At 40.3% G+C, this 26,478-nt stretch overlaps 2 protein-coding genes across 6 annotated transcripts in view; one reads left to right on the forward strand and one right to left on the reverse strand.

The window, feature by feature from the left end:
* NSD3 (nuclear receptor binding SET domain protein 3) overlaps positions 1-26,478 on the forward strand; it is a 119,638-nt gene that overhangs the window by 73,026 nt on the left and 20,134 nt on the right. For 3 of the 5 annotated variants that reach the window (XM_056116781.1, XM_056116779.1, XM_056116780.1), the window contains exons 8-16: positions 3,222-3,322; positions 5,504-5,549; positions 8,444-8,574; positions 8,953-9,081; positions 10,118-10,244; positions 13,588-13,785; positions 14,423-14,596; positions 18,941-19,087; positions 22,844-23,000. In XM_056116781.1, the coding sequence (XP_055972756.1) occupies positions 3,222-3,322; positions 5,504-5,549; positions 8,444-8,574; positions 8,953-9,081; positions 10,118-10,244; positions 13,588-13,785; positions 14,423-14,596; positions 18,941-19,087; positions 22,844-23,000 (1,210 nt within the window). Of the gene's footprint in view, positions 1-3,221; positions 3,323-5,503; positions 5,550-6,426; positions 8,296-8,443; positions 8,575-8,952; positions 9,082-10,117; positions 10,245-13,587; positions 13,786-14,422; positions 14,597-18,940; positions 19,088-22,843; positions 23,001-26,478 lie in introns of those variants that run through there. The other 2 variants (XM_056116782.1, XM_056116783.1) reach the window with 2 other exon arrangements.
* The window catches only part of DDHD2 (DDHD domain containing 2), a 118,961-nt gene that overhangs the window by 26,211 nt on the left and 66,272 nt on the right, over positions 1-26,478 (reverse strand). The gene's annotated exons all lie outside the window — the stretch shown is intronic.

Below are 26,478 nucleotides of genomic sequence, written 5' to 3' on the forward strand. Positions count from 1 at the left end.
TCACTTAAAGGCACTTAGTTCCTTCCTTAGGTAAGCATTTATAGTATTAAATTATTTTAAATTAGCACTGTAGCACTATCCTCCCATTGTTCATCGATTTGCTTGAGCGGGCACCAGTAACGTCTCCATCGTGAGACTTGTTACTGTTTTTGGCATACCGAATTCACCATGGGGAGCTTGCCAGGCTCTGCTGTGCGGGTGGGATACTCTTGGTCGCTTGCTGGGCTCTCTGAGAGGGACAGAGGAATCGAACCCCAGTTGGCCGTGTGCAAGGCAAACGCCCTACCCGCTGTACTATCACTCCAGCCTACTGTGCTATCGCTCCAGCCCAATTTTAAATTTTAAATTAATGAAATTACCATATTTGGGCCTTTCCCTTCCTGGCCCTCCCAAGGCTACATGTGTGCTAAAGAGACAGCTTCAAAGGGCTGCGTGCAAGCCTTGCTTATGTCAGTCCCGGCACCACGTGGCCCCTAGGCACGTCCTCCAAGCCCTGCCAGTTGTGGCTCCACCCTCACTCCATTTAAAGTAACTTAGATGTGTGTGTGAAAATTTTTAGTAAATATTATAAATTAATACTAGAACCTCAGTTGGGGGTGAGTGCTGTAAAACTTTGACCTTGTTTTAAATTTGCTTATCAGCTATGTAAATTTGCAATAATTAACCATAATTTAAAATGGCTGATAAACATTTTACCTTTTTTTAAATGAAAAATTTGCTTATTGTATAAAATGGCTTCACTTGTTGAAAAGCCAAAAGGAGAAACTTGTTCTTTCTTCAGAAGCCAATTACCTCATTATCTAAGTAGGGAGAAATCTTGAGCCTTCTTCCTGGTAATATTTGGGAAATACAAAGAATATGTTGTACTGCCTTGTTTGTATAATATTAATAATTGTATTTATATTTATGCCAGGTTTTGAAGTTATTTTCCAAATTTAGAGATTTTTACCTTTTGTCTCTTAAAAGATAAACATAATATTATTTAAGAGCAGTAGAATATATGTATTTTTCAGGTGCTTCCAAAGAAAGTGTTATATATAAGACTATATCAGGTCTGACCTGTACTTTATCTAAATTATATTGTCATCCTCAGCACAAGTACAGATTTCTTTGTTTTAAGTAGTTGTGTTTTTTCTTCTTCTGGTGGGCCCTTAATTATTGTTTTAAAGTATTGGTCTCTGGACTACTCAGGTATCAATAAGGGTAGGGTATGTGTTGTCTTAATAAACATTTTTATTAGTGTAGAAGAATGAGGTAAAAAGAAAAAAAGCCAGTGTTGTCATTTGTGACTTTTCTGTTAAAAATTGCCAGAGCAGTAATACAGCAGGTATACTCTTGCCTTGTATGCCGCCAACCTGGGTTCAATCCCTGGCATCCATATAGTCCTGAGCACCACCAGGATGATTTCTGAGTGCAGAGCCTGAAGTAACCGAGCATTGCCCCCCACCCCCGCAAAAAAAAAAGGTGGTTACTCATAGGTCAAGCAATATATCATTATCCAAACTACCCACTCCTCCAAAACAAAAGGAGTAAATTTATATTTTGTTTTGGCTCTGAGCTAAGAGGGAAGTCAGTTACAAATACACAAGTACAGTGGAACCAGAAAAATCTCAAGGTGATATGAAATCTTCATTGAAGTAACTTCAGCCTGATCTTATAGGTATTAATAAGGTATTAAAAAGTTTTCTTTCCTGCAAGTGCAGGTGATTATTATCGAGAAAAACCATTTATGTGGTCCAAGTACTGAACAAATGCAGAGCAGCTGCCTGAAGGTATCTTCCTTCTCTGACACGGAAAAAGCCCTCCCTGACTCGGTGTCCTTTCAAGGTGTGGTCTTTCCAAAATTGGGGTCCATGTGGATTTTCTTCTGTTGGTCTGGAGCTATAGCACAGTGGGTAGGGCGTTTGCCAACCCGAGTTTGATTCCCCCGTCCCTCTTGGAGATCCCAGCAAGCTACCGAGATTATCCAGCCCGCATGGCAGAGCCTAGCAAGCTCTTCGTGGCGTATTCGATATGCCAAAAACAATAACAACAAGTCTCACAATGGAGACGTTACTGGTGCCCACTCGAGCAAATCGATGAACAACGGGAGGACAGTGCTACAGTGCTACTTTCAAAGAATTATACTGTTTAAGAATCTTAATAGTTTCTTGTTTTACCATTTACCATGAAAAGCTTGATGATTTGTTTCACCTGGTTTTCCATGACTATTTCTTTTTTTTTCCTTTTTGGGTCACACCCGGCAACACACATGGGTTACTCCTGGCTCTGCACTTAGAAATTACTCCAGGCAGTGCTCCGGGAACCAAATGGGATGCTGGGAATCAAACCCAGGTCAGCTGCGTGCAAGGCAAATGCCCTACCCGTTGGACTGTTGCTCCAGCCCTCCATGACTGTTTCTAAACTAGAACAAGTACCTTAATATACAAGTTAATAATTCTGCATTTTTGTGGCTTTCCGCCTTTTCCCCTTTAAGTACAAACACTCAACAATAGTACAACAATAGTAAAACATTAGTGCACCAAATACTATTAAGCATTTTATATAGAGAGTTGGGCTGGAGCAATAGCACAGCGGGTAGGGCATTTGCCTTGCACGCAGCTAACATGGCCGAACCGAGTTCGGTTCCTCCGCCCCTCTTGGAGAGCCCGGCAAGCTGCCGAGAGTATTTCGCCCGCACGGCAGAGCCTGGCAAGCTACCCGTGACATACTCGATATGCCAAACACAGTAACAACAAGTCTCATGATGGAGACGTTACTGGGCCCGCTCGAGCAAATCGATGAACAACGGGAGGACAGTGGCAGTATATATAGAGTTAATTTATTTGTAAAATACAAAGTATGTAGTACTGGTTGAATATTTAACCTATGATTCCTAAGGTCAGCTGGCTAATAAAGTCATCTTCGCTTACCGCTGAATTTTTTTGTCTCTTATAGTTACCTAGATGTATTTTGCCTTATAAAACTAAACTGTGTCTTTACCAATTTAGTTTTATAATTTCAATCCTTTTTCATTGATACCATTTAGAGTCCTTTTTGAATCCCACTTTTAATTTATTGGACTTTACAATTTGATCTATAAAATGTTTTATGTGTTCCCAAGTAATAGTTTTTTAACGATTTATAATTAAAGGCAGAGAATGCAGCCAAATCTTAATTTTATAAATATCATGGTACCCTTAAGTGAATTTTTATTTGCTTGTCTTTAAACCCTCTCTTAGGCTCAGTAGAAAAGAAGCAGCAGAGAAGGTCGATCAGAACTCGTTCTGAGTCAGAGAAATCCACTGAGGTTGTGCCAAAGAAGAAGATCAAAAAGGAGCAGGTTGGCTTCCTACCTGTAGAGAGTTAGAACGTTGTGTTTGTAACTCTTGTTGCTTCTATTGGTACCTTAAGAGAAAAAGAAACTGTACCACACTGGGTTTCCTCTCTGGACTGTCTTATGCTTCTGCCCTGGTGAGTTCCAGTGCCCGGTTCTAGCACAACCGTCCCTTGATTCTGCTACAGAATAGTTTTCATGGAACACAGTCAGGCTTCAGGCATTGGGAAGCCAAGTGGTACAAAGCTCTATTCCTCACATTGATTTTGGAATTTCTGTTATGAGCATAATGATTTCATGTTTTTTTTATTTGGAGCTACTGTTGAGTTCCTTTTTAAATTTTTTGGTTTAAACTGCTGTTCTATATTGTTTCTATTTTTTAAACAAATCAAATGAACTCTTAATCATATTTAAGAAACAGATAATCATAGATGGTCTGGTTTTATGTTAGTATCATAGATTTTTTGGAATGTTATTTTCCTGGAATGACATATCCGTTAACTACTATTTAGCTAAGAAACAGAGGAGAGGCATTTGACTAATGGGCCTTAAACAAGTATAACATTAAATTACCTTTTCAAAGAAATTTTCAAAACCATTAGTCCTTTAAGTTCACAGTAGAATTTTTTTTAAAAAAAGAAAAAGTGAAAAATTGTTCCTTTTTACAGCACAGGTAGGAAATTCTGAATATTATTCATTCCAATAAGTATTTATTTTTAAGAACATTTAAAATGGAAGAGTATTAACTTTTCTATTTAAATTTTTGGTCATAATTTTAAACATACAAATTTAAAAGGTGACTTTGTGGATTAACTGTGGTATCATCAAGCATATAAAACAATTTTCCCAGCAATAATTTTGCTAAAATTTAAACAATATACAGGTTTGTCATTCATTTAATGTCGTTAACTTACATACTTAGGAAGTTATATTCCAAAAAATCTTTCTTAGCTCTTGCAGATCTACAGTATTGATTACCAAAAGGAAGTTGTGATTTTGCCAGCTTATTCCCAAATTCAGCCTGTGACCAGTCAGTTTAAAATGAATAAGCAGTATGATTACAGAAAAACGGGACAAATTGTTAATGCCACTGTGTTGTAGTTAGTAGTAGAACAAATCTAGTGATTGTTTAGAAGATTTTATATTTGTATTATTAATTGTATCTTATAAAAGCACTTCTGTTGTATGTTTTTTTACCTGCTGTAAAAAATAAAAGACATTTTTTTAAAAACTTAGAACAATTCTTAAGTATTTACAAATGTGTTTCAACATGCATATTCACCACATTTTGAGAAAATATAAAAGTTAGTAGTTTATGGGGGCTGGAGCGATAGCACAGCGGGTAGGGCGTTTGCCTTACACGCAGCCAACATGGCCGACCCAGGTTCGATTCCCAGCATCTCATACGGTCCCCCGAGCACCGCCAGGAGTGATTCCTGAGTGCATGAGCCAGGAGTAACCCCTGAGCATCGCCGGGTGTGATCCAAAAAGCAAAAAAAAAAAAAAAAGTAGTTTAAACAGGAACTCCTCCAAAGAGCATTCTTTTTAAAATTCCAGTGATTCAATCCTCCAGTTGCCACGTGTTTTACATATGCAGAATGATTTCTGATCTCATTCTCCTACTGTAGGCTCAAGACACTGTTCATAAGACACTCAAGAAAGTGCTTTTGCAATATCACAAATTGACTTTATTAAGTTTGTACTAGCAGCCAAAGGATTGCACTTGCCTTAGCGGTCTCTACTGAGAGGGTCCAGCTCCCAGCAACTTAGCTGTGGGTGAGGCACGGGAGCGGGGCAGGTCTCAAGGTGGCGTGAGTTACATTTCCCTGAGTACCATACTAAGTAAACGTTTATCCTAACATCTTTGGGGTGGGAGGGATTTAGAGCAACGCCGGGACTGGTTGTAGAAATGACCCACGTCCTGCCTCCCAGGCACTGAGGAGAGTGTTGTTTTGCTCCGTGTTTGGTGGGAGTCGGCTTCACCAGAGTGTATGGCTGTAGTATTCAATAAGGCAGCTAGCCACACTTGACCTTGAGACTGAGCATTTTACCCAGAAGATGGGGCTGAGTTCAGATTCCAGATACATTTAGTCACTCATTATTACTTAGGCTGATGAGAATATTATTTTTCCCTGTTATTTATAAGAGAAGTTCCTTTATTAATGTTTTCTCTTTCTGTCCAAACAGGTCGAGACAGTTCCTCAGGCTACAGTGAAGACTGGATTACAGAAAGGTGAGTTATTATAATGTGGCTTTGCATTTTCTTGATTAAAATAAATTTTAAAGAATTACCTATTTGTACTTTATGTATTTTTGTTTGTCTCTGTAAATCATTGTTGCTCTTCAGTCAATAATTTTGTGTGAAATCGCATTATTCCCCGGTGTTCGTGTGTGTGTTCGTATGTATGTGTGTATGTGCTACCTTTAGAGTTCCTTTATTCTGTGCCTCCATGTGAAAAGTCATTTGTTTTGGTAAATTGGAGAACACCGTGTAGCCTTGATACTGTTTCCGACTTTTCTCCATAAGATTCTGGGATTTCACTAGTTTATCTACTAGGGATGTGACGAATCCACTTTTTTGGTATTCGACTGAATACCGAATAGTAGCTATTAATATATGTCAAAATGGACAATGACAAATCAGACACACCTGATTGAAAAAAAATCTTGCCATGTTTATTTTTACAGTGCTGTAAAATCTTTTTGTAAATTAAAGTGATTCATAGCATATTTATGGCCATTATCAGATGACCTATGCAAATCTATTTGAGATATGCACAAAGTTTAAGAAACCTTAAACTTATATTTGTATTTTCTGTGTGCAATTTGACTACAGTACAAACTCCATAGCATGATTCGTGCGTTTTGGGTGAAATCATTCAAACTGTATTTAATACCTATAGTTTACTCTGGGCAAATTGCATTATTAAAAAAAAAAACACCAGCCTGTCTGCATTCTCGGGGAGAAGTCTGCGGCGATGGTCTCCGTGGAGATCTCAGCAGAACTGCGGCTCTGGAGGGAACACTGCTTGGCGGAGCTCCAAGAACAGACATCGCGATCGCTGCGAGATTAGGAGGCCTGATTGCGTTGTGTTTCCACCATTCCACAGGGTCGGCGGACCGGGGAGTGCAGGGCTCTGTCAGATTCAGTGACAGCTCCGTCTCCGCAGCGATTGAGGAAACTGTGGACTGAGATTCCTGTACAATTTCATCCCAGAAACTCCAGACTTGTAGTCTCCATGCAAGATTTCTTTGTCGGCGGCTTGATAAACAGTTTCTTTGTTTTCAGTTTTGATTTGCCAATCACCATTATTGGCATTTTCCTGCCTGGTTTCTTCTTCAAGACTCTGAACAATTGCTTTAACATGCAAATGATTTTTTTTTTTTTTGGTCTGAGCTGGATGGGTACAGCTTAAATCATGGGTTCAGCCTAAAAAACCACCATAACTTAACTGATCAATTTCAACATGGACTGTTTTTGGTTTTTAAATAAAGCATCATTAATGCACATCTGCAGGGTTTTGCCAAACAGCCCAAACTGTATACATTACCAATCATTAAAAGCTCTTATTTTTTTTTAAATATTAGTGCCGTTATCATGGAGAACAGCATGGCAAGCTGTCTTTGGCAGCCTGTCATTTTTCTAGCATTTTCAGAAATTCATCGGAAATGGCGGTACCTGTGTTTCCCTTCGAAAGCCTCTCAGTACAGCACTCCTGTTCCTCTGTTAAAAACTCCTTGTTAATCCAGTGATCTTATAGGCCAAGGAAATATTTTGTGGTGGTGTTCTGGGTCCATACACCAGCAATGAAGGAGATAGATTTGTGTACTTGTGTTTTTTTTTTCGTTTTTGTTTTTGTTTTTTTAATCAGCGTTAACATGGGCAGGCACCCTCATTTTTAGATGTCAGGAAACGTTCAGTGAAAGACGTGTAGAATGGGATGTGATACCAAGGTTCCAGTTCTCTGAGCAGTCTAAAGAGGCCCACATCCTCCACCACAGAACCTGGCTCTGTACCACGTGCTGCTCCCTCTCAGCCTCTTGCGGATCTTCACGGCCCCGGAGACTTGTTTCTCCGCGGTCCCTCCTGGACTGCACACTGCACCATAGCTTACTGGGCTGATCTAGATGTCTGTGTGTTGTATGGAGATTTTGGGGGAAATATCCAAAACACAAACTGTGGTTTGAAATATTAACCGTCTCCTTGGTTCCTTGATACTCACCGTGCCTGATCTGCACATTTCATCGTGGCTGTTTCTGTATAGCCTAGACTGCATTAGCCCAAGAGATTGTTGCTTTGTAACTTTTTGCACTATTGTTTTGGCTGGATTTGTATTACACACAGTTTTAAAAAAAAAAATTCCACACTATTCTCTGCCTTTTTTTTTCCCCATAATTATTCTTTCCCGTACAAATTCTGCCGAGAGGCCTCTCCTCCAGCTCTTCGTGATTTGGCTGCTCTTGAACATTGATTGTCCATTTCCAACCCTCAGCAATGTGCCTCCTAATGGCATGACCTATGTAGATGTGCTGCAGCACTTGTTAATGGTCACAATAAATTTTACTTCACCAAGGAAGTCTCAGATGAACGATTCTGAACATCAAAAATTTATTTGGGGGGGCAATGATCAACTGAATTGCAAATTTTGGGGGAAAATGGCACTATCCGTGTACGAATCGAATACAAATCAAAGATTTGTCACATCCCTAATAAAAAAAAAGATGGAGATGTCTCTGCGACCATATTTGTAATCTACACAGTGTGTTGGGTTTATGTCTTTCCCCCCCAAATTGAGTGGTTCTTTGCTCCAAATCAATCAGCGATCCTGCAGCTTTGATAGCATCGGGTTTTAGGTTGGAATTTGGGCTCTGTTGTCTGCATATAGCTTTAGAGAAGGAGTACTGAAATAAATGCTTTAGTAGAGAAGTTGTAAATTAAATCATTCCACTATCAGAAAGGTCTGAAGTTTTGACTTGTGACTTCAGGATTACAAAGAGAGCTGTGCTTTTTCACACTGCAGATGAGTTTGGGGAAAGAAAATATTCTGCCACAAAACAAAACAAAACAAAACAAACAAAAAAATCTTAAGCACTATTTTAGGATTAATTTCGGTGTGTTGTATTAAGGTGCCAGCGAGATTTCAGATTCCTGTAAACCTCTAAAGAAAAGGAGTCGTGCTTCAACTGATGTAGAAATGACTAGTTCAGCATACAGAGACACATCTGACTCCGATTCTAGAGGACTGAGTGATCTGCAGGTAAATATGGCCGAGAATCTGGGCACAGTGCTCAAATTTTTGCTTTGCAAAACCAAATAACTTGATGCTTTACCTAACTTAATTGGTGAGATTGAGAAATCTTGAGAATCTGCATGAAAAGAGATTGTTTTGTTTATTTTCTAACTGATCAGTGTCTTGAGCTCACTAATCCCTTATGTAACAAATGTAGGGTTTTTTTGGTTGTTTTTGGTTTTAATTTTAACCACAGCTTCTCACAAAACCCTAGATTTTAGACAGAAAACAAAAGAGATTGCAGCGAGGTTTTTCTTAAGCAAGTCTTATTAGGGTTTTTATGAGAAAACCTGGGGAAATTTTTGTTTTGTTTGTCTTACGGAATCTGTTATATTTTCTCTGTAGGTAGGCTTTGGGAAGCAAGTAGATAGCCCTTCAGCTACTGCAGATGCCGACATTTCTGATGTACAGTCAGTGGACTCAAGTCTTTCCAGAAGAGGCATGGGAATGAGTAAGAAGGACTCAGTGTGCCAGGTAGGCCGGTGACCTGCCTGTCCCCTGGACAGACTGCTTGTTGCTCTGTCAGTGCTGTACTGCTGTTGCAGAGGGCATCTTTCTAACTCTGGTTGTAATTCTCTGTTCTTGATTGGAAAGAAATGGCGGGTATAAAAATACATCGTATCTTTCATTAATTCAGTTTTGTTTGTTTTGGGGGCAACACCCGAAGATGCTCAGGACTTATTCCTGGCTCTGCAACTCAAGAATTACTCCTGGCGGTACTTGGGTGACGGTATGGGACGCCAGGGATCAAACCTGGGTCCACATGCAAGGCAAGTGCCCTAGCCACTAGACTGTCTCTTCGGCCCCTTTTTATTTTTCTTAATCTTTTTTTTTTTTTTGGTTTTGGGGTCACACCCAGAGGCACTGGGGGGCTACTCCCTGTTCCATGCTCAGGAGTTATTCCCATTGGTGCTTGGGGACCATATGTGGTGCCGGGCATTGACCTGGGTTTCCCTCTATGCAAAGTGTGCCCTCAACTCCTTGACCTGTATTCCATCCCCAAAAAATGTTTTCTTAAACTTGTTAGCTTTTTTTTTATTTTGGGGGGCCACACCCAGCAGTGCTCAGGGGGCGGGATGCGGGCGATCTTGCTTTTCCAGTCACGTGCCAGGCAAGCACTTTATCCACTGTATCATCTCTCAGGCCCCAAGTTTATTGACGTTTTAAGTGTGTGTTTATATGTATATTTCAAGAGAGTACTCTTGAAAAATGCTGCTTTCTTCTATGAAGAAAAAGTTGAAAGCGTGCAGATTACGAAGAAGAAATGGTAGAAACTCAACTATACTCAGACTTTTTAAATCTTTATTCTGTACATGGTCTGGAATTGTCATCCGTTGGTTCAGAGAGTGGGGTACAAGCTTTCGGAGTATGTGCATTATCAGGATACTTGATGGGAATGCCAGTTCTGGACCCTGCCCCAGACCTGACCAGAGCAGGGAGGCGAGACCCTCCTCCAGGTGGCTCTCCGGGCCGACTCCAGTGGACCCACTGCTTTTTTGTCCTCCAACAGATCTGTGAAAGCTCTGGCGACTCTTTGATTCCTTGTGAGGGAGAGTGCTGCAAGCATTTTCACATGGAGTGCCTGGGGCTAACATCGCTGCCTGACGGGAAGTTCATATGCGTGGAATGTAAAACCGGTAAGCTTACCTATTGGGATTAATGCCAAAAGCTGGACAAAGAGAAGTGTGCAATGCCACCATCTTCCATGACATCTATTTTTCTTACACTTTTCATCTCTTTATTTTCCTTTCCCATAACTGTTTCAGATTAAAACCAGAAGAGACTAGTCTATTGATAACTCTGAACAGAATAATTCATAAGTTTAGCTTCCTAAGATTGATGTGTAGTTAGCATGTTTTTTTTTTTTTGGTCAAATTTCTCCTTCCTTTGCCATTTATCGAGTAGTCAATATGTATTTGCATTTTCTCTAACTAGAGATTGTAAGTTGAATTACTTTTCAGGTGGGTTGAGTTTTTGTTTTTAATAAATTGATTTTAAGCTTCCTGATTCTAAGAGACTGGAATCAGTGTAAATCAGAAACTATACATGGTTATTGTACTCTCAGCGGAGAGTCAAGCTACTGGAAGTTATCCTTAAAACATGAGGGCCCATCACGGAATGGGGGTGGAGCCGACCCTTTCTTCCCCACCCCAACAAGAACCCGAGCTGTCGCCCACGAATAGTCTCTCTGACTCCTGATCAAGCTGCTTAACGGCCATGATCCAAGAGACTCAGGAACAAATCTCGGAACCCAGCAGGTTTTGGCAGAAATCTCTCCAGATTTAATTGTTAAAATTTCGGAATTTCAAAATCGCGCGGCCACTACTGCAGCCAAGCAACATCATATGTTATTCATAACCAGCAATAGAGAACAAATTGTCTACTGTTGCCTTTTCAGCAGATCTGAGTGTTAGGGTAAAAATCCCAAGTAATAATGGTGGGTCTGGTGTCAAAACATTGAATGTGATCAAAGTAGAGAGAGAGTAATGTGGAAATCATCTGCCCCACAGGTAGGGGAGGGTGTGGGATGGGGGTATACTGGGGTTGTTGGGGGTGGAGAATGGGCACTGGTGAAGATACGGGTATTTCATTGTATGACCAAGACTTAGACCCGAAAGCTTTGTAACTGCTCTCGTGGTGATTTAATAAATAAAATTATAAAAAATGGGAAAAAAAAAGTAAGGTGGAGTTCATGCCCAATTCAATCAGCTAATCAGTGGCTGAACAAATAGCAGTACTCCTACATTTAAAAAAAAAAAAAAAATCATGAGGGCCCAGACTCACCATTCTTCCGTTTTCCGTTGTTTGTTTTTGTTTTGGGGGCCACTCTCTGCTGTGCTTAGAAGTTACTCCTGGCTCTGTGCTCCAGGTGGTGCTCAGGAGACCATGTAGGATGCCAGGTACCAAGCCTGGGTCCACACCAAAGTAATAAAAAAAGTTGTTTGTTTGTCGTTGTTTGGGAGCCACACCCAGCATTGCTCGCGAACTAATGGCTCTGCACTCAGGAATTAATCCTGGTGGGGCTTGGGGGACATATAGGATGCCAGGAATCAAACTCAGGCCAGCCGCTTGCAAGGCAGATGCCCTCCCTGTTGTATTATGGCTCTTGGCCCCTAAACTTTAATTTTATTTCTGCAGCATTGCCAGCAGGGAGAAATTTTTGCCTGTCAGTTGTAAATACTCTTTTAAAGGATTTTTGAACCCAGAGAGATAGTTCAGCAGGCTAATTGCATACTTTGCTTGCAGGAGACAAGGTGACTCACCCATACCACATGGCCCCATGAGCACCGCTGCCATGAACACTGCGCCCCTCAACCCCCCAAATAAATGAAGGACTTTTGTAATTCAGCGAGTTAAATTTAACTGTCTTTGAAAAATCTAAACAAACCTTGTATCGCTGCTAAATTTTTTTCAACCTTAGACAAAAGTGTCTGGAGAGATAATACAACAGGTAGGGCCCATAGAGGGGACCCGGGGTTTGATCTCCGGCACTCCATACAGGCCCCAAGCCTCACCAGCAACAGCCCCTCACCTCACAGTCAGGAGTGACCCCGAAGTACTGCGAAGTGTGGGTCGAAAACAAAGGAAGGAGAGAGGGTGGGAGGGCAAGAGATTTAAAATCTTTTTCAAGTGGCCAATTAATGGTTAAAATTTTCCCTTGTAAACAGACACAAAATGAAAACATCCACTTTTTCCCAACATTGTATGAATGTTTCTTACAAAATAATATTAAGAAAATGTTGATAAGAACAGAAAAATAAAGAGAATAGAATTCTGAAAATTTCTGAAATATAATTGCGTTCTTTATGTATTTAGATATTGATTTCTTGTGAGATAATATAGATTGCAGTTATTTTTTTCCATTTTGATTTTGTAGCTTGTTTCTTTGTTTTGTTGATTGTTTCTGGTTTTTTTTGTGTGTGGTTTTTTTTTTTTTTTTTTTTTTCCCAGTTCACGGGCTGGCCATTTGTTCAATACAATATATCGGTTCCCTGCTCTGGTTCCCAGCACCATGCCCTTAGTTTTAAAAAGACAGAAAAGGATTGGAGTGATGGTATAGGGTGCTGGCCTTGCACCACACAGCCAACCCACATTCAACCTCTGGCATCCTGTATTGTCCCCTGAGCCTGCAAGGAGTGATCCCTGAGCACAGAGCCCTGAGTAAGCCCTGAGCACCACAGGGTGTGACCCCCAAAACAAAAATAAATGGGCAGAAAATTACGCATATAGCTGCACCTATAATTACATGTAGCTACACATATATTTAGATTAGGAAAACAATGTTTAAATATCACAGAAATGATAGTTGCCATTAAAGAAAATAATAAGCATGTTATATTTTTGCATATCTTTATTTTTACCCATTTTTTCCTACATATTGACTTTCCCTTCATCTTCTTCATTCATTATTTGCAGCATTAGAGGTCTGCATATCCCTTGTTAGTATTTAACATTTATTCCTAATTATACAAATAGTAGGTATAATGTTGTGAAAATATTCTAACACGATTCTGGGTGTTTTACTCTTTAAGCACTTGAATTTTAGTACAAAGTGAGAGATGGAGGTCAAATCAACTTTCATTGCTATACCTAAAAATTGATTATTAATACTTTTCTAGAAAAATTTATTAGTTTTTAATATAACCATTTCTTTTCAATGTCTTTTTGTAAGTGAAATAATTTTACTAATAGCCTTTTGGGGATGACTCTTTGATGTCAATTACTGCTTCTACTTAAAAGGAATGTGCTTTAAGCCAGAGCAATATGACAGCAGTTAAGGCGTGTGCCTTGTACGTGGTTGACCAACGTTCGGTCTTCGGGATCCCATATGGTCCCCTGAGCACCGCCAGGTATAATTCCTGCGTGCAGAGCCAGGAGTAACTCCTGCGCATCGCTGCGTGTGACTCAAAAACCAGAAATTAAACAGGAATTGGTTTCATCAAATTTTATTTAATCCATGTTTTTCAACTAATTTTCCAGGACAACACCCATGTTTTTCATGTAAAGTTTCTGATACAGATGTGAAGCGTTGCTCTGTTGGTGCTTGTGGGAAGTTCTATCATGAAGACTGTGTCCGCAAATTCCCCACTGCCATCTTTGAATCAAAAGGATTCCGCTGTCCCCAGCACTGCTGTTCTGCCTGCTCTATGGAGAAAGATATCCACAAAGCAAGTAAAGGTAAAAACAGCTAAAGAAGGGCTGGGTGTTCAGGTTTTCATATATATATATGTGTGTGTGTATATATATCACAAATCACAAATCATCCTGTTAATCGTCGATTGCCTCGAGCAGGCCCCAGTAACGTCTCCTTCATCCTAGCCCTGAGATTATATTCAAGGCTCTTCAGGAGAGTGAGACCCATCATTGTTACTGGTATTTGGCATATTGGGTATGCCACGGGGAATTTGCCAGACTCTGCCGTGTAGCCTGCCAGTTTGTCCAGAGTAGGAATGAGATAATAAGATGTCATAATAGGATGTCGCGCAGCCACGAATTCATATATATATGAATAAGATTATGTGCATTATTTTAAAGAGCAAATACAGGGCTGGAGTGATAGCACAGCGGGTAGGGCGTTCGCCTTGCATGCAGCCAACCTGGGTTCGATCCCCAGCATCCCACATGGTCCCCCAAGCACTGCCAGGAGTAATTCCTGAGTGCAGAGCCAGAAATAACCCCTGAGCATCGCTGGATGTGACCCAAAAAGCAAAAAAATAAGTGAAATAAAATAAAGAGCAAATACAGCTCTAGATCTTCCTGTATCTCCCAGTGATGCCTTTTTACAGGGTTTTTTCCTTCACTTATCTTTGGGCAGGCCGAATGATGAGATGTCTGAGATGTCCTGTAGCCTATCACTCCGGAGACTCTTGCATTGCTGCCGGAAGCATGTCTCTGTCCCCCTACGTCCTCATCTGCAGTGACCACTCCAAACGGAGCAGCAGTTCTTCCTCTGCTGTAAATGTAGGGTTTTGTTTCGTTTGTGCAAGAGGTGAGTGTCGAGCCTTTCTCTGGATTTCTTTACGAGTTTATTGGTGTATTACTCCATTACGTTTGATTTTCAGTAATATCTTTGAGAGAAAGGAATACCTCCAGTATCTATCCCTCTTGTAACTTTAAGACATTCAAATAGTTGTGGTATCAATTCTTTCATGCATTGAGCTAAAATCTGCATTTTAAAATAGTAAATTTATGAATTATTCTTTTCAGAGTTATCGATAGACTAGTCTCTTCTGCAGTTCTCATGTCATATTCTTCTCCTATAAATTTTCCCCATGTCATATTCCTTAATACAGGCTTTTCAACTGATTGAGATATCACTTGGAAGACATACATATATATTTTTTCAGTTGATTATTTTGCAATTTATTGTGTTTTGGTCTGGCATTGGGGAAGGCCTCATGGATACAGCCAAGACAACATATGTGGTGGTGATAATTAAGAGCCAAGGGTGCATACTTGCTTTCTTGCCAGCTGTTGATATTTAAGTATGCCAAGAGATTGATCAACTAGAAAACAATATTGTGTCCCGGGGCTTGGGGACAGGGGTGAGCAGTGATACTGAGTTTGTGATTTATATAAAACTTAGTTAAATGTGATACAGAATGTCTAGCTTTATTTTAGCTGTATTAGGAATCATTTAATATCCTCAAATGCAGTTTGTTCTCACACATTCTCTCTGTTAAAAGTATAATTGATAAGTTTTCAAATTTCACTTAGTGTGAAATATCCGAAAGGACTTTGGTGTCAGGCCTGTGAGATTGTATTTAGAATACAGTGAAGGTGGTTTTGGTTTACCTTAAGAGGCAGCCTTAATTTGTTGACAGTATATTAATAAGTTATGTTTAATAAGATGTATGTACTATATAAATCTTTGATGTATAGATTTATACATCTTATTTTTTAAAAATCTTATTTTTAAAAAATCTTATTTTTAAAAAGTAAAAGGGACCAGAGCAAAAGTATAGTGGGCAAGGTATTTGGCATGTGGGCAACCTGGATTGATCCTGTCATCCATTATGGTCTCCTGAGCACGTCCAGGAGCAGTATCTGAATGCAGAGCCAGGAAGAAGACCCGAGCATTGCTGGGTGTGACCCCAAAACCGAGTAGTTTCTTAAAACTTTTTAAAATGATAAACTGTGGGGCTCAAGGGATGATAATACAGTGGGTAGGGTGCTTGCTTTGCACATGGCTGGCCCAGATTCAATCCTCAGCATCCCAGATCATCCCCGAGCCCCACCAGGAGTAATTCCTGAGTGCAGAGCCAGGAGCAACCCCTGAGCCTTGCCAGCTGTGGCCCAAAAACAAAGTATAAGGCAACGGACAATAAAAGCTTAAATAATTGATGTCTTTTTGTCCCAGCCACAGGACTCATTGTAGAGACTGCTTTCATTATGCCAGAGATTGGTAATGAGGAGGGCTGTCTTTCCTTAGAGGGGCACTGTTGTGTCTTTCTTTACTAAAGAATTAGAGTTGCTCTTGAATTCTGCTAGTACTGGAGGGAAGGAAGAGGGGAGGACTGAAATGCTTACTGTGCGACATTGTTACAGGTTGTCCAAGTAAATGAGTGTCTTGTCCATATGTCTTTATAGATAATGCTACTATATGTATCAGTGGTTAATGATTTGTGCAAAGTATAAAACTGTTCAATTTTAATTAGATGATCCATGCTCATTTATTATACTATTAAGCAAATAAGCAATTTCTGCATTAAATTTTTTTTAATCAAAAGTAACTATAAAATGTAAAGAATGAATTGCCATTAAGTGACTACTTTTGGAGATTTTTAAGCAAATGTGTATCAGGATAACAAAGTATATCACTTTATATTTTATTCTACCATTCTATTCACTTACTTTTACGCGAGGTGTGTACATGGTGTGCATGTCTGTGTTTGTGTAACTGGTATCAGGTTTATAACTACTATCTTGTCTTACTTTGGAGCACAGTTTTTTTCTTGTTGGTTTTTGGGTCACAGCTGGCAGTGCTCAGGGTTTATTCTTGGCTCTGAGCTCAGGGATCACTCCTATACTGTCACTCTGGCCCCTGGAGCATATTCTTAATAAAGCACAACCAACACTGTATTAGGTGTTAAATAATACCTCTTCTGAGGCCTTTAAAATTTAAGTTAGGTAGGAAATGGACCACTGTCAGGGAACCTGACCGTTTATAGAAACTAGCTATTTTTGTGGGTTTAACAATAAGCATTGATTAAAAGCTTGAGATCATGTGAATGAGGGGGGAAACTCAGGGGTTTTTTTGTTTTGTTTCGGGGGGGGTGGGTCAAACCTGGCATTGCACAGGGGTTCCTCCTGGCTCATGCACTCAGGAATTACTCCTGGCGGTGTTTGGGGGACCATATAGGATGCTGGGAATCAAACCCGGGTTGGCCGTGTGCAAGGTAAATCCACTGTGCTATACTCCAGCCTGAAACCCAGTTTTAGCAACAGTATCTATGCTTACATCTTATTAATTTGACAATATGAAAGTTACTTTATTTATATGCCTATATATGAAAGCTTAGTAAGTTCCCTGTATTTTAACTGAAGTTGTTTTCAGTAAACAGAAACTTTGCTTTGTTTTGTCTGGTTTTTGTTTTTTGTTTTGTTTTGTTTTGTTTTTGCTACACCTGGCAGTGCTCAGGGCTTACTCATGGGCTCTGCACTCAGGGATCACTCCTGGCGACTAATTGGGGGGCTGGAAATTAAACCTGGGTGGGCCTTGTGCAAGGCAGATCGCCCTACCTGCTGTACTATTGCTCCAGGCCCTACAAAGAAACTTATTTCCCAGCATTTTACAAAAGCTTACTCTAAACAGATGATGAAATTCGAGAAAACTATTTCTATCATTTTTTAAAAATGAATATATATTTTAAAAAATCCATGTTTCATCTTTTTTAATATTTTAATCATTTAATCATTTCTGGTGTTAGAAAACTTATTCTTTATTTATTATTTGCCTTTGTTTCTTGTCTCAGAATTTTTGTCCTGTAAAGGATTTTTCTCATTTCTTAATTATCATTTAAAGTCACTAGGGTTAATCAATGGCTGAATAAATAGCAATACTCCTACATAAAAAATAAAAAGAAAGTCACTCAGGTAATTTTTATTGTTGTTGTTGTAATTGGGGGAAGGGTTGGGCCACTCCCAGCAGTGCTCAGGGGCTATTCCTGACATTGTATTCAAGAGTGACTCCTGTTGATGCTGGGGGCTAGATGTGGTCGGGTCCAGGCTGGGCCTGGGGTCAGCCGCAGGCACAGTGAGGGCCTCACCTCCTGATGCTCTCCAGCCTCCGGAGCCATTCTTCAGGACAAACGAGTAACAGTGCGTTCAGAACGTTTAAAGATTTAGAGGACCCTTTCTCCTTCCCTCTCCCTATAATATCATGGAAAATGTTGAATCACTTCAGTGTTGTGTATACATTGTTGTGTATACCCTGTGCATCGCAGGGGTGGCCCAAAAAGCAAAAATAAATAATAAATAAAATTTTAAAAAACTCAGCATGATTTGTATCTTAAGGATTCAGATTCTTTTAGACTAACTAGAAATCAGAGAAGTTTTTCACTGATTTCATAATTCCACAGGTTTGAGTGGCTTATTGCTATATGATGAACTTAATTAAGAGAAAGAGGACGAGAAAGAAGTGGGTGTTACAGGTAGTTGAGAGTAGATCTTACATTTTTTTCCAAGTAGGATAACTTTATTGGTGGAGCAAAGGGGCGATTTTTATTAGTATCTTAAGTAGGTAATCATTATATATCATGATAAAGGATATATTGTAATGATTTCCACTAAGTAAAGTTAAAATTTTATGATTCCTCTAGAATCATACATCTTACTACTAGGAAAAAACTTCATTATGACAGGAAATTTGACTGTAGTATATTTCAAGATATGAATAGAGAAGAGACTCAATTCTGCATTTAAGTGCCACTTGATAATTGAAGGCATATCAGACTCTGGCTCTGTTATGTTCTTATTCCTAGTAAGTAAGCCCTGTGTCATCTTATTCTTTGAAATGCCATCATAGTGCATCTAAATGTTAAGGAATAGAGCCTTATTTTTGGTATAATGTCAAATGCAATTTACATCTTTAAATTGATTTGAAATTTTCTGCTGTATATAGGTTTCTTGATAGGGATAAGGCATTAAGTAGCTTAAGCTCCCTTTAATAACTTTAGAAAGCCTCCTATCAGATCTTCATTTTTCTTCATATTCTTCCACCACCCCTCCCCCCCATGAAGCAGCTACATCATAGGTACTGATTTATTTTTCATCCTCATGGAATCATGGGTAGTTTCATTGCAGCTCATCTCTTTCTGTTTGTTTCGTATAGGGCTGATAGTTCAGGACCATTCAGACCCCATGTTCAGTTCATATGCCTATAAGTCCCACTACCTACTGAATGAATCAAATCGTGCAGAGTTGATGAAATTACCTATGATTCCTTCTTCGTCAGCTTCCAAAAAGAAATGTGAGAAAGGTAATAATCAAAATAGTTTATCTCTTGCTTTTATTTTTGCATTTCCTATTTTTCTCTCTTTAAATAAGGGGGGAAATGTATGCCTGTCAAGCGCCATCTATTGCTTTCGGTAAATTCTACCTTGGTGGTTGTGACTGTCTTCATATGGCTGCAAAATTATTTAAAGGGGCTTAAAATAATTCCATTGTTACAAAATTTTACTAATTCTTGTCCTGAAATAATTTCATACCTTCCATATACCTGTGGGTTATCAAAACTGAAAGACTAGAATTTTACTCAGTATAAAAGAATATTGTAGGACTTTTTCTTTTTTACCCAGTGTAGAGCTTTCGTGGTAAAATAGAATAGAAAGGATATAATATGTTACTTTCAACTAAATAACAAAATGGGTTCTTAAATAGGACACCAAAATTATAATATTTAAATTAGTTTAGGATACAATCTCTCTCAATCTCTCTCTCTCTCTCTCTCTTTTTCTCTCTCCCCCCCCCTCTCTGTCTCTGTCTCTCTCTGTGTATACTTTTGATAAAAAGTATGCTATGAAAATTAGTTGCCCTTCTCCTACAAGATGAGGTGCTGGGTTGCAGCTGGAGCAGATTCCCCAATATAGACTCTTGCAAGGCAGATCAGTTTAATTGAAGAATTATTTATGGATAGTGTGTGTGTGTGTTCATGTGTGCGCGCGCGCCAGAGCTCAGACTCAGAGCCTCATAGTTGCAAGCATATCCTCTATCACTGAGCTACATCCCCAGCTGCTTATATATAGATAATTTAGCCACAGAGAACCAAGAGCTAAATGTATCTCAGAATCTCGCAGTTAATCTAAGGAAGAAAATCTTGCCTTGTGCTTAGCTTTACATAACCTACTGGTAATAAGGGAAAAATTGGTTTCATAATAATATAATATTTGGAAATTTTTATCCCAGATGGTCAAAATAAATAACCTGAAATTGTGAGAACCTGTAGATTTTCCCACTATTATGTAGAGGCTAGGGTGAGAATCTTTAAAGAAAAATTAATCTAGACCTAATACACACTAGAAATTTAAAATGGGTTTCTCCCTATTCCCACCATCGTTCTTTGTGTTGCCTGCTTGATGTAACTTTATTCCATCTGAAGGGGCAACTCATAACAAAGAAAGTTGAACTAAAAAGTGAGTTGATTTGAGAGCCTAAGGGAGAAGTGGGTTTTTAAGTGCACTGACATTCCCATTGTCATTGAAGTCAGAGTATAATGACAGCTTGCTGGTGATACCATCTGCATCCAAAATAAAGGTAGACATAGGTCAGACTGATTCCATAATGCAATATAGTTAGACTAACCAGGCGTTAGGAAATACCATATCTCCCTGTTGGTGCACTTACGAAGTTAGAGTAATTCAGTTGTTGCTTACTTTGTTCTTAGTATTCAGCACTAATCTTGACATGAACGGAAATTATTTTGAGCCCTCTGTTTGCTTGCTTAGCTTCAACCATGCTCTCTCTCACATCCCAAAGCAGTTTTCGTGCATAGCACCAAGGTGGATTGTTTGCATTTTCATTTTTTTCCTTTCTTTGTGTAATTTTTGGTCCAAAATCATAATAATTTTTTACTTAAGATTCTGTCTGTATTTCCTCTGAAGACTTAAAATTAAGGCTGGGCCTTAATGTTAAAGTGGCCAGCCTGAATATTCCATGTTAGCTCGAGTAATTACGTATCCTCCAAAGCTGTTTTCAAAGACTGCTCTCCCTATTGGTCATCCTTTCTGTTGAAAAATTAGAGCGAATTATTTTATTTTACTTTGAACTTACAGAAGAGTTCACTGTGTAGGAGAAGAGCACTCAGGTAGCGAATCTCTAGTCTCGAGAATTGGAGCAATTAATGCATATTAAAATATCTACAAAGGAAAAAAATCTCAATGATTGAAGTAAATGCTTTGAAGCAGAGGAAATATAGTAATTTTATTCATCACTGATTGTATATGAATTTCTTTTTATGCTAATCATTTAGAACTTTGAAAGCCTACAGAACAATAAAAGCGTAAGGAAAAATCATAGCAAACCCTTTAATGGTTGGAGCATATGATTTGCATAGGTCTCTTCAACTTTTGCTTATGATGCTTTAAATCTCCATAGATCGATTTTCTGCTGGAAAGATTTTTTTTTCTTTTCAGTAGATGTTTTTATTATGTTCCATCTCTCCTGGTAAACATCCTTCACCACCACTTGTTAGAATGATCTCCACCAAATCTGTTTTATTTTTTTGCATTTATACATGTTTTGTTTGCTATACCTATTTTGTTCTTAATTCAAAGATCGTCTTGTGAACTTCGAAGATTTTGCTAGGGAATTTAGAAGGAATTCCTTGTGTGTGGTGCTTCATTCTACCCTGATATTTATGCTATAAAGCAGTGGTTCTCAAGAAATCAGAAAAGACTTTATAAGACAAATTTTGGGGGCGGGGGACTGGAGAGAATGATAAAGAGCTGGAGCACCTGCTTTGCATGCAGGAGCCTGAGGTTCAAACCCCAGCGCTGCATGATCCCTGAGCACTGCTGGGAGTACACCCCAAGTACCCTCCCTTTCAAAACCTTTCTACAATTCAGATACCTGAAGCACCAGAATCACGCATTTGTGCAAAATAAGGTTGCAGACGATTCTTTATATCTGGCTGTAATTTGGGTAGAGGAGTGTTGTGGGCACATCCAGCAGTGCTCAGGGGATCTCTTATTGCTGGGATTGAACCAGGGCCAGTCACATGCAAGGCAGCCGTCTTCATGCGTTGCCCTGCAGGGGGCTGACTGAGGTAGCGATTTCCCCTGTACTATGTCTCTGGCCCTTTGGCAATGATTTTTAACAATTCAATATGATAAATGGTAATTTTATTCTAGAGCTCAGAAGCTCTGATTGGCAGTTACATATTGCTTTGTTTAGTTAAAATGTGAGGTTGTTACATTTAAAATATAGGGACTGGCAGAAATGTGGCTTAGAGGTAAAATGTTAGCCTTGCATGCTGAGACATGGGTTCAGTCCCCAGCACCATAACAATGACAGTAATATACCATAAAAATTAAGTGTAAGAATTTGGTTTTGAGGCAGTTTGGTGTTTTTTTATTTTTTTTGGTTAATATATTTCAAAACATGTAGGTTCATTACAAAGGGAGATCGTGGGTGATGAAAGCTGCAAACCACTGCTGTATAGCCTTTTTGACTTAATCCTCACCGAAAAGGGACTAATAATGTAATCATCAATTTGAGAGTGCCATCTTTTCACGTTTTTGTATTTTATGGGACGAAGAAATGGTTGATCAACCTGTTGGCCATTTAAATTTTTACTTACTTTGTTAAAAGGGATTTAGTTAACTGTAGCACTGGATTAAAATACAAAGACGACTGATACTTCTTCCTTTCACTCTCAAGAAATTTGCTACATACTTGTTTGAAAAATTTTCCCAGTTTACTGAAATCTACTCTAGACTTTATGCATCTGTTTTGTCCTGTGTTAAAAAGTTTCGGCTCCCGCCAAGCGAAGAAAGCAGGAACGTTTTCTGTACTCAAGAGCTTTCAGCTTCTAGCCGCCGAAGACCTGAAAAGGGACTGAAGTGGCCAAGTGTGTTCTGTCGTTTCCTGTTTCAGTTCCATTGCTACACGCATAACTAAATCCCTTTCTTGTCCCCTCCACCCCGTTCGAGTCGAACCTAATGTAAACCTCACGTGCTTCAGAGGCCACGTTCTCCCTTTTCTTTCCTCTCTCCCCCTCGCTGTTGTGTGTTCCAAGGGGGAAGACTGCTGTGCTGCGAGTCGTGCCCGGCCTCCTTCCACCCCGAGTGCTTGAGCATCGCCATGCCGGAAGGCTGCTGGAACTGCGACGACTGCAAGGCTGGCAAGAAGCTGCACTACAAGCAGATCGTTTGGGTCAAGCTGGGGAATTACAGGCAAGTGTTTCTGAGGACAGGGAGGAAGTGTTCTGTCGTTGTTCGTGGCCTCTAAGAAGGTGGCGAAGGTGGGTAAGACTGCATAGAGCTGCTTCCTTGGGAAAAGAGAAAGGGGCCAGAGACACAGTACAGCGGGTCGGGGGCTTGCCCTGCACGTGGCCAACACAGGTTCATTTCTGGGACCTCGTATCATCCCGTAAGCACTCCCAGGAGTGCGCCCTGAGCATCAAACCTCTCCCTCCCCCTCCAGAGAAGAGGGCACCAAGGAGAGTGCAGAGGGCTCGAGCAGCCACTTTTTTTTTTTTTAACGTAGGAGTCCTGCTATTTATTCAGCCACTGATTAGGCTGATTGAATTGGGCATGAACTCCACCTTACTTTTTTTTTTCATTTTTTATAATTTTATTTATTGAATCACCGTGAGAGCTGTTACAAAGCTTTCGGGTTTAAGTCTCGGTCATACAATGAAACACCTGTACCTTCACCAGTGCCCATTCTCCACCACCAAAAACCCCAGTACCCCCCCAACCCACACCCTCCCCCTACCTGTAGGGCAGATGACCTCCAGATTAGTCTCTCTCTACTTGGATCACATTCAATATTTTGACACCAGACCCACCATTATTATTCGGGATTTTACCCTAACACTCAGATCTGCTGAAAAGGCAACAGTAGACAATTTGTTTTCTATTCCTGGTTATGAGTAACATGTGATATTGTACAGCTGCAGCAGTGGCCGTGCAATTTTGAAATTCCGAAATTTTAACAATTAAATCTGGAGAGATTTCTGCCAAAACCTGCTGGGTTCTGAGATTTGTTCCTGAGTCTCTAGGATCATAGCCGTTAAGCAACTTGATCAGGAGCCAGAGAGGCCATTTGTGGGTGGGTCTTGTTGGGACGGGGAGGAAAGTGCTGGCTCCATCCCCATCCCGTGAGGCCCCACTTGTCTTGTCACTGAGGGCCCAAACCTAACTGACATTCAATGGCCTCTGGAGGATGGCAGCCACCGAGCCGCCAAGGGGGAGCACGTGGAGGGACAGCACCCTTTCCCCCCTGGGATGGCCTGGCGACAGTAACCTACTGCGGGATCCAGTCGCATTCCTTCAAGCACCCACTTTTCAAAAAAAATGTTTTTCTTTCATTATTTTAAATTTACTTATTTTACTGAATCACCATGAGATGCAGTTACAGACTTACAAATTCTCATGATTATGTTTGAATCAAACATCGTTTGAGTACCAAACCCTCTCCCAATGCCCTTTCTCCGCCACCAATGTTCCCATGTCCCTCCTGCTGCCCCCACCTCTTCCCACCCCCTGCCTCTGTGGCAGACGCATTCCCTCTTACTCTCTCCTTTTGGATGTTATGGTTTGCAGTGTAGGCACTAAACAGCCACTGTGTGTGATCCATAGTCTACTTTCAGTAGCATCTACCATCCCAAGTGATCCTCCAACCATCATTTCATCATTTGCTCAGTGGTCCCTTCTCCCTCCGGCCTCCTGCCCTGCCCCCCCCCCCCCCCCCCCCCCCGCGCACATGGTTAGATTCCTGGCACCAAATGCGCCCCTAAACTCTCAGGAATGACCCTTGAGCACCACCAGATGTGGCCAAAAGAACAAAAGGAAAATTAGTTTCCATTTTATCCTTCACAGTGATTCTAGTCACTAAATCTGTCTTCTGCTCTCAGCCTCAAAGAAATAAGTTTTGAGTCTGACTTTTTAGAGAATTGAGAAGGTTCTTTTGTTGTTGGATTTTTGTCTTTCTTTTTGATTGGTTAGTTGACTCATTGATAAGCCTTGAAAGTAATTTTATACCATTCGCTGTAGGATACCAGATTTTAGAATTGTTTTTATTTTTGATAGGAGATTTTCTTTTTGTGTTCTAACTCATTTTATGTTACTTTTGTTACCATAATTTATCTTTATATTTTACATAAATGTGAATATATTTAGATATGTTTTGAGGACCACACCTGGCTGTGCTCGGGGCATAATCGGGAAGGCTCAGGGGACAGTAGTGGGTGCCAAGGATCAAACCCAGGTCAGCTGCATGCAAGGCAAGCGCCCTACCCACCAGACTAATGCTTCAGTATATTATAGTCAGGAATTTACAGTCAATCCAAAATAGTTCTCTGTGCCCCTTAATCTGGTCCATTTCAATTTTAGCCAAGCAAATGCTTTGAAGGCTTTAGAGAGGGTTGGCAGTATAGCTCAGAGGGCAGAGTGCACGACTGGCTTGCCTGAAATCCCCAGCACCGCATTGGAGTGGTCCGTTCGCACCCAGAAGTGCCGCCTTGCCAGGCCTGAGCACCAGACCATCTGGTCCACAGCAGCTGATGAGGCACTACAAGGGAGCCTCCCACCCTTCCCCCACCAAAAAAAAACCAAAAAAGGAATTTAAAGAAAAATTATTTCATTAGTAGTGTGTAGTTCCTCCGGAAATGAAATGGGAAGTATGTGTGAAAGGTCAGGGAGATCACTCAGAGGGCCGAGGCCCGGATCCACTCTCCGGCACTGCCTCGGCACCACAGACATGGGCTGTGGCACTTGGCAGGGCTGTGCCAGGCAGCACCATGGAGCCAGGCTGTTTCCTCAGGGGCTCCCTCGGTGTTTACTGGGATTCTGATGTAATTTCTTTCTGTCTTCACTGAACAGAATCACAATATATTTAAACTTTCTGACTTCTAAGGTTTGAACAAGTGTTTGTCATTTTACCAAGAAAATCTATACAATTCCAGAGAGCACAACAGAGCTGTCTGTTAGAGTACGAAATAATGTGAACTTTTATAGGTTGCCACACACTGAAAACTTTTTTAGCAAGGGCTGAATCACTTGTTCCGTATTTTATTTTTTATATCTTTATGTTAAATAGGCAGCCTAGCCGTTTAACTTCCAGTGCTCTGTTACTAGCCCAGAAGGGCCAGTGAGGCCATGATGCTACCTTCTTATTTTTTAACATCTGACAGAAAACTTTTAAGTTGGGTTTTGTTAAATTAGCCTGAACACATAAACAACTTTATACTGTATGTTAACGATACCAGAGTTTTGTTTGGTTTCTGAGCCACACCTAGTGGCGCTCTGTGGTGCAGGTCAGATCTGGGCCCCGTGAGCATTAGCCCTTGCATCTTTCTCTCCAGGCTGAAAGATGCCATCGCGTTTTACAGGGTAAATGTCAAACAAGGGGAAAGTGTCTTCTCTTCTACTTTCAGTCAGAAAAGGCAGAGGGCCTGGAGTCAGTAAGAAATCTTCATTTTTTTTTGTTTGTTTTGTTTTGTTTTTATTAGTGAAACACCATGAGGTACTGCTGTAGACTTACAAACTTTCGTGCTTGGGTTTCAGTTATACAATGACCAAGTACCCATCCCTCCACCAGTGCCCATTCTCCACCACCAATGAACCCAGTAGCCCTCCCAACCTCCATCCCTCCCACCCCGCCCCACCTCTGTGGCAGAGCATTCCCTTTTGTTCTCTCTTTCCTTTA

The sequence above is a fragment of the Sorex fumeus genome, unplaced genomic scaffold, assembly GCF_029834395.1.
Source record: "Sorex fumeus unplaced genomic scaffold, SorFum_2.1 ptg000033l, whole genome shotgun sequence".
NCBI lineage: Eukaryota > Metazoa > Chordata > Mammalia > Eulipotyphla > Soricidae > Sorex > Sorex fumeus.